Consider the following 10,706-nt stretch of genomic DNA (forward strand, 5'->3'; position numbering starts at 1 on the left):
ACGAAGCACAGTATCAGCCATTGATCTAAGGATTTTGTCTGGAATAACGGAAGAAGCAACAAAGCCCTACAGACTGGAGTTTCGAAATCAATCAACAAGAGCAAGAAACGCTCAATCGACCACGAGAAAAGAAAAAAACCCATAGAAGACATGACCGACCCAGAAATGCCGCCAACGCCGCTAACCCTCATCGTCGCCGCCACGCCCAAAAACGGCATCGGCAAAAACGGCTCCCTGCCCTGGCCCATGCTCAAGAAGGAAATGGCCTACTTCGCCCGCGTCACAAAACGCCTCCCTCCCTCCTCCTCCTCCCAGGAAACCAGCAGGCGCAACGCAGTGATCATGGGCCGCAAAACCTGGACCTCTATCCCGCCTAAGTTCCGGCCCCTCAAAGACCGCACCAACATCGTCGTCTCGTCCCTCTCACGGGAGGACTTGGAGGGCGCGACGGACGAGGTGATCGTCGCGGGCTCGATTCAGGCTGGGCTGGCGGATCTCGAGGCGAGGGCGCGCGAGGGGAGGAGTCCGGCGCTGGGGCGGGCGTTTGTGATTGGGGGTGCGGGCGTTTATGGGGCGGCGTTGGGGTTGGAGGGGGCGAGGAATGTGCTGCTGACGAGGGTGGGGAGGGAGTATGAGTGTGATACTTTCTTTCCGGATTTGGAGGCTGAAGGGTGGGAGAGGAGGGGGAGGGGGGAGCTGGAGGAGTTTGTGGGGGAGGATGTGGGTGGGGAGCAGGTTGATGGGGAGGTGGGGTTTGAGGTGCAGCTTTGGAGGAGGTAGGGGGGTTTTTGGCAGGGTAGATGGGAGAAAGGGTTGGTTGGGCTTCGGAAGGTTTGTGGTTCAAATTGTACGAGAATTAGCGGCTTCGGATTGGTCGACCGTGTCACTGAACATGGATTGTGCGAGAGGAGTTGGATCGTTCTGTGGGCTACAGTATTCCCGGACAGTGCGGGCGCGGTTTCCTCGCAATGTCTCTCCCCATACCAACAGTGTCCACAATCATCTTTTTCTTCGCTGAACCTCCGTCAATACTAGTGCAGTAGAGCTGAGGACTTGTGTGAGCTTCAGATCTTAGGTCCCTCGTTTTGTGCCAAGTGAACACCGGCTCGGCATTCGGCAAGGAGATAATGAAGGGATTCTGAAAGTCGATTGAATGTTCGTCCATCGCTTTCGCGTCTTCGGGGGTGCGGCATACTTGCTTGTGGCGACGGTAGTCCTCGCGCTGGCACATAGTGTTGCAGTAGATTTGATCCTTGCAACGATCGCAAACCAGAGCCTTGACGGGTTCAATACCGCAGCCACCACACACCTTCTCATTGGGGCCGTATCCCATCTGTGCCTTCATGATAGGGCTGACGATAGAGTCATGACACTTGTCGGTTTCGACCAAGATAGCGTAGTCTTGATACACACCTCCCACCATTCCACCGACGTGCGCATCCGGCTGGACGTCGAACACATTTTCCAGCGGGCGAGCGTAGTTGGCAAAGTCGATGGGAGTCCCAGGTTGGAAGCCACCGTTCTTGTTAAGCGCTGTAGCCATCTGCACTCTTGCGCCATACACGAGAGGAGCGAATGGTAGAACGCCGAGCATCATGTCCTTGAATGTTGGGAAGAGCTGTTTGAAGCCTGGACTGGTGTGAAGGGTCGAGCAACCAAGACTCATCGCACAAGCCCCGAGGATGACGGGCATATAGCCATGACAGGTGTAATCGGAGGCCGCAATTGGGTTGAAGAAGTTGGCGACCAGCTTACGCACAAGCTTGTGCAGCACACCAGAGTCGAGATGATCGCGGACCTTCTGTGCCGCTTCAAGGTTCGAGCAGTTGCCTGCGTACACAGAGTAGGTGACGTCCTCGGCTCCAGGGGGCATGTTTGCTTGTGGGTAATTGATGCCGTCCTTGGTAGCGGGATCGGTCGACATGTCGCCGTCTTCTGTGGCAGACGGCTCAGTCACCTTGAGCTGGGCAATGCCATCTGAGATGGTGGAAAACTGAGTTGCTTTGAGTTGAACAACGCCGGCAAGCTCGTCGAGGTAAGCCACAGCAACCATGGCACCATCATTCTCCTGGTCCAGTGTTAGCATGTACACAATCGGCAGACCAAACGCCTGCTTATGGACTGTTCACTCACAAAGACTCCCTCGCCCCACACTCTACCTTTTGTAGGTGATATGAACGGCATGTTCGTGGATATTGATGGCAGTTGTTGGATGGCAGAATTGCTCAGGAAGAGGCTGAGCGGAGGTGCTTGTTGTGGTGGTTTGTGCGAAAACCAGACTAGCTCTGTCAGGCAACCGCCAAGTAGCACTCTTCATTTCAGACAGGCAGTCACCGACGCCTGCGGTCAAGTGACCCAGACGCACGGAATTCACTTCAAAGCGAAGGTCAAGCACGCCCTCGGGAGGATACTTTATCATCGGCCTCCAATGTGTTGGAACATCATTCTTGAAAAATCCTGGTATCTGTAGACTCCACGCTAGCATCCCAAAGAAAAGCAATAACCCATCCCAAACCTTTCAAGGTATCAAAAATCCGTTTCCGCGCCATTGCCAGAGACGACCCTCCGTTCACCATCTCTGCCTTCTCGGATCTCAGGACCAGCTCCGAGGCCTTCTCCGACGACCCCATTGTGGTGGTTGATACTCGTCTGGTCCTCTTTGCCATTTGCATGTCCCGCACTTCCAAACGTAGGTGACTCCCTCGCATCATAAGACCAATGCCCATCTACAAAAACATTCGCACGAACAGTACTCCCATCGTCGCGCTGGACAAGCGGCGGCTCCTCCCCAGAAGAAGGCTGCGTTCCTCGCAGAGAAGGCGCAGGCGCATCAGCAACAGACTGCTTCCGCCTCTTCTTATCGCGATGCGGGCGGTCGGCCGGAGGCTACACACGGGTCTCCAATCAGTCCTCCTGCAATCTGCATTCCAAGCTCAAACGCCGCGTAAGGGGAGCAAGGAAAGAACCCACCGCGCGAGTGGCCGTGCTTGCAAACTCAAGACAGACCTACCGTGCCGACGCCCTCGTCGCCGCTGGCCTCGCTACCCTCGACGTTCGGCTCCATGCGCTTGCTAAGCTGCTCGAGCAGGAAGGCGCGCTCCAGCCGCATCTTCATGATCGCGCGGTCGAGGCGCACCCGCCGGATGCGCGCTTCTTCGTTCGCGGCTTCGACTTCGTTTAGACGGCGCTTGAGCTGGATACATTTGCGGTAGTAGGCTTTTTCGACACTAGGTGCGAGAGGTGTGCCGGCGGCGCGTTTGGAGGGGACTGTAAGGCGGGTGGGTTAGTGGAGGATTGAGGTGGAGGTTGGGATTGAACGTACTGAGCGGAGGAGCCATTGCTGTGAAATTGGTGTTTGCGAATGAGTGTCTAGCGCTGTGAAACTGGCAACGAGCGTGTCTGGCAGACTTGGTATGAGGCGGTTGGCGGCTTTGATGGTGTTGAGATGATGGAATGCGCAGGGTTGGTCTGTGTACAGTAGGTATCCTAAGATGCGGGTGAAGCATGTGAGCGGCTGACGTCGCGGTCGCGCCGCGAGGCGTGGAGAGGCCAATTTGTAGTAGTATATCATTTTTACAAAATACAGCGCCAACAAGATCTGGTCGATTAGCTCAGTTGGTTAGAGCGTGGTGCTAATAACGCCAAGGTCGCGAGTTCGACCCTCGTATTGACCATATTCTTTTGCCATTTTTTTGGTCAGGATTTCGATGGGGAAATGCAGGGCTGTATCGACCCTTGGTAGACCTCGCTTCGAGACGAAGTCAATGTGATGGGCGAACATGTGAAGGCTTCAACCCCTGCAGGTGAGCATGCGGCGGGTTAGAGGCAACGATTTGGCGGCGCCGGTGGGCTGGCTCTGCCTGGCTTTCCTTTCATGTGCCCGCGCCACAAACAGCGTCATGCCACTTTCACATGCCTCCGCACCGCAGCCTAGACGAAGATTTCACCTTGCCTCGCTTTTGCACCACTGAACGCTGTTTCACTGCCCAAACATCCCGCGTTGGATCGCTCGTCTGCTGTCGGCTCGCAAGGTTCTCCCACGTGCAATTTACGGATCCGGCTGAATACATCCCGCATTTCCACACACTCAGAAACATCGCCGTCTGCCGGTCAACTTTCCGCCGCCGCCCTTTTCCCAGGAGTGGACACGGACGGCTCTCACCACAAAATTGATTGCCGGCCGGCTGTGCACGCACATTGATTAAAACACCCACTTTCCCCGTCCTCGGAGAAGAACAAGTGTTCGGGCGGTCTTCCACCGCTGGCCTAAGCACTAGCGCTAGCAGCAGTAGCGACTCCAGCAGCCAACGCCCGGACGGACGCATATCTGAAGACAATTCCCGCGAGGCTTGTTATTCATCCGAATCTCCTTTGCTTCGACTGCTTGATTTGAAGATCCGACATCCAGCGTACCTGGCTCTCGACTCTTGAAATTATCAGATCCGTCTGATTGCTTCCTCTTTGAATCTTAACCGGGGTGCATGAGCGGTGACGATGGAGAAGTACGGGCAGTATCGTGACAAGGGTACGCATCCAGTCGTGTACAATGTACTTCCGATCTAGCAGTATTCTGACCAAATTGTTCACAGGCTCCGGCATTGCTCCCTTCTTTCCCGTCTCGTCTGGAGCAGGCAGCTCGCCTTTGCTGTTTCCGTGGCGGCTGGTATGTGTCAATTTACCTCCATGGCCGCCTCCATTGTGACATTCCTTTACTGACAATGAAATGCCTAGTTTCTCTTCTGCCTTCGTGTACCGTTTCTGATCTTCGCATGTTTCATCTGGTTTGCTTTCGTTCAATGGACCACGCCTGGAACTCTTCTCCGCAAAGCGAATCTCTGGTGCATTATCGGCATTCCTGGGATCTGGTGGGTTGACCTGCAGGTCGATGGCGTTAGGCGAGGGTAAGTTGGAAAGGCTCTAATCCATCTCACACGCACTTACCAATATTCTCTAGATCCCTAGGCAAGGCTGGCGCAACCCACATGCCCGGCTCGGGCTCCATCGTCGCCGCCTCCCACACCTCACCCCTCGACATCCTCTACCTCGCCACAATCCTCGACCCAATCTTCACCCAATCCTACCCGGGCACCAAACTCCTCCGCCCCATACCCCTCACCACCGCCCTGCTCTCCTGCTTTACCACCCCACCCACCGCCCCTCCCGCCCCAGGAACCAAAGCCGCCACCCAACTCACAACCCTCACCACCATAACCTCGCAAAACCCCTCGCGCATCACCGCCGTCTTCCCCGAAGCCACCCCCTCCAACGGCCGCGCCATTCTCTCCCTCACGCCCGCCCTCCTCTCCGCCTCCCCACGCTCCAAAATCTACCCGGTCAGCCTGCGCTACACGCCCGCAGACATCGTCACGCCGCTCCCCGGCCTCCTGCCCGCACTCCACTTCCTCTGGACCCTCCTCTCGAGCGGCAGCCACTGCATCCGCACGCGCATCGGCGCCGCCGTCCGCAACCCGCCCGCCGACGCGGTCGCGGAGCAGCGTGGCGCGACGAACGGCGCGAGAAAGTCGGGCTACGAGAGCAATTACTTCGACACGCTGGCGGCGCGCGGTGGGGAAGGGGAGGAGGGTGTGGATGAGGATGGGCTGTTGGAGCCCGAGAGGAGGGTGCTGGATATGGTTGCGGATTCGCTGGCGAGGCTGGGGAGGGTGAAGAGGGTGGGTTTGGGGGTGAGGGAGAAGGCGCGGTTTGTGGAGGTATGGAGAAGGGGGAGTAGAGCTAGGAGAGCGTGATGGCGGGTGTTGGGTTTTGTTTGATCGTCTTGCAGTGCCTTCTTCGTGCGAGGCTTCGTTCAGGGAGGATGTTTTTGGGTGGCAGATGGGTGTGGAAGGGTGGCCCTAGGCATTTAGTTATGGCCTTCAGACTGGGCGGTGAGGATGGGAATGGCCTTTTTGTTCTACTTAGATCTAAAAAGGCCGTGAAAAGTCCAAGGAGAAGACGTGAACGGAGACGATGTGGCAAAATCAAAAAAAGACCAGTACATAGCTAGCGATAGCGAACCGACTACTTCTTTCTCTTTTTAGACGATGGCACATTGTGGAACCCGTTGTGGTTCAATTTTCTTCGCATCTTTAAATAGAGCATTCAAGCCAAAAAGCTATCGTTTCCGCAAAACCGCTGAAATGCGATCGCTCGCACCACACTGCAAACCCCGATCACCTACCTTCTCCTCCCACCACCACCACCGCCACCGCCTCTCCTCCGTCCACCTCCACCGTGCCCCGCACCACCGCCCGCCCCGCGATCCCTTCCAAACCCACCGAAATCAACTCCACCATCGACAACCACATCTCCATCCTCGAACGTATACCGCCTCAGCTGATCCAACGCCGTGCCAAGCGGTTTCTGCCGCCCGCCGTCCCAGTCGCGGCTTGTTTCGCGATCCAGCTCGTCGAGTCGCTTATCAACCAGAGCGGGCGAGACGGGCTGGTAGAAGAGTTTCGGCTGCGCTTGCGTGCAGGGGAAGTGCGCGAGCGCGGTGGGAGAGTAAGGCGGTTTGCGCGGATGCATCGGCGCAGCAGGGCGCGAGTTGCGAGGGCCCGTCGGGGCGTTGGGCATGCCGGGGCCGGGCACCGGCGTGGCAGTGCTGACGCTGCCGGGTGCCGTGGCCTGGGGCACTCCTTCGAGCGTGGCGAGGGTTTCGCCGGCGGGAGAGGTGGAGTAGACGACTTCGAAGCGCTTGGATTTGCCCGCGTCCTGCTCCGTCGCGATCCAGTCATGCGTCTGCGCGGGCGGAATGAAGTCGACCCAGAGCGGTTTGCGCTGGCTTTCGTCGGGCCAGATGCGGTCGTGCAGGCCGGCACGCGCGCGGGCGGCGGCCGAGGTGGAGGTGAAGATGACGAAGGCGTGCGATTTGAAGGTGTCCAGGTGGATTGTGTCGATGAGCGAGTCGTCTATGGGTTCTTGTGGGGGAGTTGCTAGGTTGAGGAGGTGGTCGCGGAAGGGTGGGAGTTGGAGGGGTCGGAGGAGGTTGCGAATGTAGAGCGCGGAGGTTGGAGGGTGTTGTGAGGGAGGACCGGTCTCGTCTGAGGCTGTGTCCATTGCCATTGGCTCAGTAGAAGCTGGCCGCTCCTCTGAAACATCCTGTGCTGATTTCTCTGCCGACTTTTCGATGTCCTCGTCCTTCACTTCTTCCTGGCCGCTGACATCCATCACATCGTCGCTAACCGCAGTAGGTTGTATGGTTTCTTTTGCTGATTCCTCGACTGGTGCAGGCGCCTCCTTTGGTAAGTCTTCTTGCAAAGTTGGCACTTCTTCTTCGTCTGCCGCTCTGAGCTTCTTCTGAACGGAGTCTGAGCTGATGGGAGGCGTAGGGCTTCTGCGCTTCCTTTTGCGACTGTCGGTCTGGTCGTCGGCAGTTGGTGACGCTGCCTGAGGCGTGATGGTTTCCGCGGGCAGCGCGTCTTCCTTCGCGGGTGCAACAGGTTGGTCTGCCGGTACGTCGTGACTCTCCGATTGTTGCACGGCATCATTAGAAGGCGCATCGTTCGCGGGAGTCGCGTCTTCGCCATTCTGATCGTCGCCATTGTTCGGTGCGCTCGAAGCGTCCTCCTCCGCCTTTGTGTCCTCATTATTTCCAACTTCGTCGCCGCTTTTTTGCGCGTCTTGCGCCTCCAGTGCTTCGATATATTGCTGTTTCCTGGTGAGGCCTGTGGAAGGGATGCCGCGCTCCTTCAGCAGGTCCTTGAGCTCGGCGGCCTTAAGGCCATTGTAGTCGGCCATTGTCGCGTGTAGATACTCTTCAGTCGCGATAAATATGTGATATAGCAATGGGTGAGACCGGTGGATGAAAGGAAGATCTGGCGCACGAATGCGGTCGTTGGAGCAGCTCAGACCTCAAGCTTTGCTCTGCGTGTTTTGCGCCTGCTCTCGCTCGCGTCTGACGTAACGGCGATCTGCAGGGACGGCGGCGGCGCGCGCAGTGGCCCGCTGCGAGATGGGCAAGGCGTTGCGTATTCGGCCTGGCGGTGGTGGGGGAGAGACACATCGTTATATTATCATCGCAACAGGGGTGCAGGCCGCTCCTCATCGCATGCCAGTGCCAGTCACGCGACCTCAACTTCACTCACGCTCCATACAGAGACGATATACTACACACCGCCGACCAGACGCAGCGCATTCGAACAGACCAGTCTGGCCTCCACTTCTCCACAGACGCGCACCCACTCCGACATCTCTCTCCATATCTCAACACCTCTGCGACTCTCTTGCGCCAACACACTGGCAACTCGCCCAAGATGAGTAAAATGTGGGAGGTTGACCCGGAGACCCGGTCAAAACTAGGCGAAATCGCAAAGACGAACGAGAACAACCGCTGCATCGACTGCGGCGCCCCGAGTCCCCAATGGGTACGTCTCGTCTGGCCTCGAATGGCAAGAATCACATGAGCACCCGCTAACGCCCGCCTCACTTCCAGGCCTCACCCAAACTCGGCATCTTCTTCTGCCTCGCCTGCTCCGGCATCCACCGCTCGCTGGGCGTGCACATCTCCTTCGTCCGATCCGTCACCATGGACGCCTTCAAGCTCGCCGAAGTCAAGCGCATGGAGCTCGGCGGCAATAAGCCCTTCAAGACCTTCTTCGACGAACACACCTCTAACACCGCCATCGGCCGCGTCTTCGACGACTGTACCATCGCCGAGCGATACGACTCCGACGCCGGCGAGGAGTGGAAGGAGCGCCTGACTTGTAAGGTTGAGGAGAGGGAGTACGTGCCCGGCGCGACAAAGAAGGAGCCTCCGGCGAAAAAGGCCGCCGCTGGCGAAATCCCTACCCCAGGCGGAGGATCAGGCAGGAACACACCTTCGGCGCAAGGATTCGGGCCGGAGTCTCAAAAGGCGAAGAACGAAGCCTACTTCGCCTCGAAAGGCGCGGAGAACGCTTCTCGGCCTGAGGGCCTCGCGCCCTCGCAAGGCGGCAAATACGCGGGCTTCGGCTCCTCGCCCGCCCCCTCCAGCAACAACACAGACGAGTTCGGCGCGCCGACGACAGACGACTTCCAGCGCGACCCCGTCGCGGCGCTGACGAAGGGCTTCGGCTGGCTGGGCAGCAGCTTCGCCAAGCAGGCCGCGAGCGTTAACAAGGCCTACATCCAGCCGGGCATGGCGAACCTGAACTCCGGCGACTTCGCCGCTCAGGCGAAGCAGTTCGGCACAAACCTCGGCTCCGGCCTGCAGCACACGTCGCGCGGCTTGAATGATCAATTCAACAGGTTTGTCGACCCGGAGCACAGCGGCGCGGGCGGCGCGGGTGGGAGCAGGTCGGCGGTGGCGCCGGAGAAGAAGGATTTCTGGGACTCGTTTGGCGCGGACCCCGCGGGGCCGCCGAAGGAGAAGAAGGACTTTTGGGATGATTTTGCGGCGGCGGGAGAGGCGAAGGCGGCGCAGCAGCAACCGAAGCCGAGGAACGTGGGCACGAGTGCGATGAAGAACGCGGGTTCGTCGGGGGCTGGCGGACCGTCGGCGTCGAAGAAGGATGACGATGGTGGGTGGGGAGATTGGTGATCGGTTTCTAGATTTCTATAGAGATGAGGAGCAGGAGGCTGGCGTGGCATTTTTGGCATTCGCCTGGGCGGCATTTCGAAGCATACGAGCGGGTCGAGGAGCGTTTGTCATGAGCAAGAGGGTATGTTTCATTGATTCCATCGAATTGACGACTACATATGAACGGTCGCTACGTCGATCTTTACGCAAGCTTATCTTCTTCCCATTATACCGGTAGCGGCTGCGTGGTGGACATTCATACGCGTGGCTTTCGGGTCTCGTGCCATTGACCCTGCCCAGTCTGTAGTGGCTGCATTCACTTACATCTTGCCATTGCAATCATGTCTGCGCTCGCAGCCCTCGGTCGGAACGTCTCAGTCCATGCCGAGGAAAGTCAGAGGGTTTCTAACCTCACTTCACCCCCACGCCCAGCCCTTCACCCCCCACGTAATCACGTGCCATGTTTTTCACATATATATTTTTGCGCAGTTGCCTATGACATAACCAGAAGCATGAGTAGGCGATTCGGTCATGTGGCGCAGTGGGAAGCACTATGACGGAGACCCCCCGGGGTCGGCCTCGCCAGTCATCGAGGACTGCTGATCTGGCACACCCACCGAAAGCAAAATCCGCCTTAACACCGCAGGTTTTCTTGACACCCCCCGAACGAGATGGGGTGGTTCTTTTGCCGGGTTCGAATCCTGTGCACGGCAATTGTTTTTGCTGGTGTAGTGCGATGCTGTGTTTCACGTGACGGTTATGAATTGGCACCACCACAACCACCCATCTCTCCCTTGCAATCAGTAGCCGAGACGTGCTGTGTTAGAATGGTCCATACCTCTGCGTAGCATTCTGCATCAATCTGCGCAATATCTCAACAAACCGCATATCTCACGAGCTCCCCCACCAAGGCATCTCAGTACTTCCCAGCTGCCCCGTACCACCCTTCGCCGCTGTCTCCATCGCGCTTTGCTGCAGCAACTCGAAAAGACTCTGCTCTCGTATTTGCTGCTGAGGGAACTGCGCAGGCGTAAAAGGCACCACCGGGCTTTGAGCCATAAACTCATGCAATGGGGCGTCATCGCCGTGCTTCCTCTTCGAACCCCGCATACGCCCCGACCCCAGCGGCCTGCCCGGCCCTGCGCCCCGAGCTCGTGGCCTCGTAGTGCCTCGAGGCACAGATGGGCGATTGGTCTCTCGCGGGCGGTTG

General features: G+C 57.9%; 6 protein-coding genes across 6 annotated transcripts; 3 read left to right on the forward strand and 3 right to left on the reverse strand.

The window, feature by feature from the left end:
• Positions 1–150: 150 nt before the first annotated feature.
• WHR41_02476 (uncharacterized protein) lies at positions 151–780 on the forward strand (the record flags this gene model as incomplete). Its single annotated transcript, XM_069371082.1, has 1 exon — positions 151–780. The coding sequence occupies one exon, from the start codon at positions 151–153 to the stop codon at positions 778–780; it is 630 nt and encodes a 209-aa protein (XP_069231794.1).
• Positions 781–811: 31 nt separating this feature from the next.
• On the reverse strand, positions 812–2,184 carry WHR41_02477 (uncharacterized protein; the record flags this gene model as incomplete). The annotated part of the gene is made up of 2 exons (XM_069371083.1): positions 812–2,068; positions 2,134–2,184. 2 exons carry the CDS (start codon positions 2,182–2,184, stop codon positions 929–931), a joined length of 1,191 nt encoding a protein of 396 aa, XP_069231793.1. The 3' UTR covers positions 812–928.
• Positions 2,185–2,526: 342 nt separating this feature from the next.
• On the reverse strand, positions 2,527–3,500 carry WHR41_02478 (uncharacterized protein; the record flags this gene model as incomplete). Its single annotated transcript, XM_069371084.1, has 3 exons — positions 3,323–3,500; positions 3,011–3,267; positions 2,527–2,886 (listed from the first exon to the last, which is right to left on the reverse strand). The coding sequence occupies exons 1-3, from the start codon at positions 3,336–3,338 to the stop codon at positions 2,527–2,529; spliced, it is 633 nt and encodes a 210-aa protein (XP_069231786.1). The 5' UTR covers positions 3,339–3,500.
• A 449-nt stretch (positions 3,501–3,949) lies between these two features.
• On the forward strand, positions 3,950–5,925 carry WHR41_02479 (uncharacterized protein). Its single transcript, XM_069371085.1, has 4 exons — positions 3,950–4,525; positions 4,590–4,663; positions 4,732–4,901; positions 4,955–5,925. The coding sequence occupies exons 1-4, from the start codon at positions 4,495–4,497 to the stop codon at positions 5,745–5,747; spliced, it is 1,068 nt and encodes a 355-aa protein (XP_069231785.1). The 5' UTR covers positions 3,950–4,494; the 3' UTR covers positions 5,748–5,925.
• A 249-nt stretch (positions 5,926–6,174) lies between these two features.
• Positions 6,175–7,737, reverse strand: WHR41_02480 (uncharacterized protein; the record flags this gene model as incomplete). Its single annotated transcript, XM_069371086.1, has 1 exon — positions 6,175–7,737. One exon carries the CDS (start codon positions 7,735–7,737, stop codon positions 6,175–6,177), a length of 1,563 nt encoding a protein of 520 aa, XP_069232005.1.
• A 239-nt stretch (positions 7,738–7,976) lies between these two features.
• WHR41_02481 (uncharacterized protein) lies at positions 7,977–9,711 on the forward strand. The gene is made up of 2 exons (XM_069371087.1): positions 7,977–8,363; positions 8,432–9,711. Exons 1-2 carry the CDS (start codon positions 8,253–8,255, stop codon positions 9,515–9,517), a joined length of 1,197 nt encoding a protein of 398 aa, XP_069232006.1. The 5' UTR covers positions 7,977–8,252; the 3' UTR covers positions 9,518–9,711.
• Positions 9,712–10,706: the final 995 nt, after the last annotated feature.

This window comes from Cladosporium halotolerans (genome assembly GCF_011745625.1).
Source record: "Cladosporium halotolerans strain TM138-S3 chromosome Unknown Sca6, whole genome shotgun sequence".
Taxonomy (NCBI): Eukaryota; Fungi; Ascomycota; class Dothideomycetes; order Cladosporiales; family Cladosporiaceae; genus Cladosporium; species Cladosporium halotolerans.

Coding starts and splice junctions, on each gene's coding strand:
- WHR41_02481 (XM_069371087.1), top strand. CDS start 8,253: ATGAGTAAAATGTGGGAGGTTGACCCGGAGACCCGGTCAAAACTAGGC. Junction 8,364..8,431: donor GCGCCCCGAGTCCCCAATGG/GTACGTCTCGTC, acceptor CCTCACTTCCAG/GCCTCACCCAAACTCGGCAT.
- WHR41_02479 (XM_069371085.1), top strand. CDS start 4,495: ATGGAGAAGTACGGGCAGTATCGTGACAAGG. Junction 4,526..4,589: donor CGGGCAGTATCGTGACAAGG/GTACGCATCCAG, acceptor AATTGTTCACAG/GCTCCGGCATTGCTCCCTTC. Junction 4,902..4,954: donor GTCGATGGCGTTAGGCGAGG/GTAAGTTGGAAA, acceptor AATATTCTCTAG/ATCCCTAGGCAAGGCTGGCG.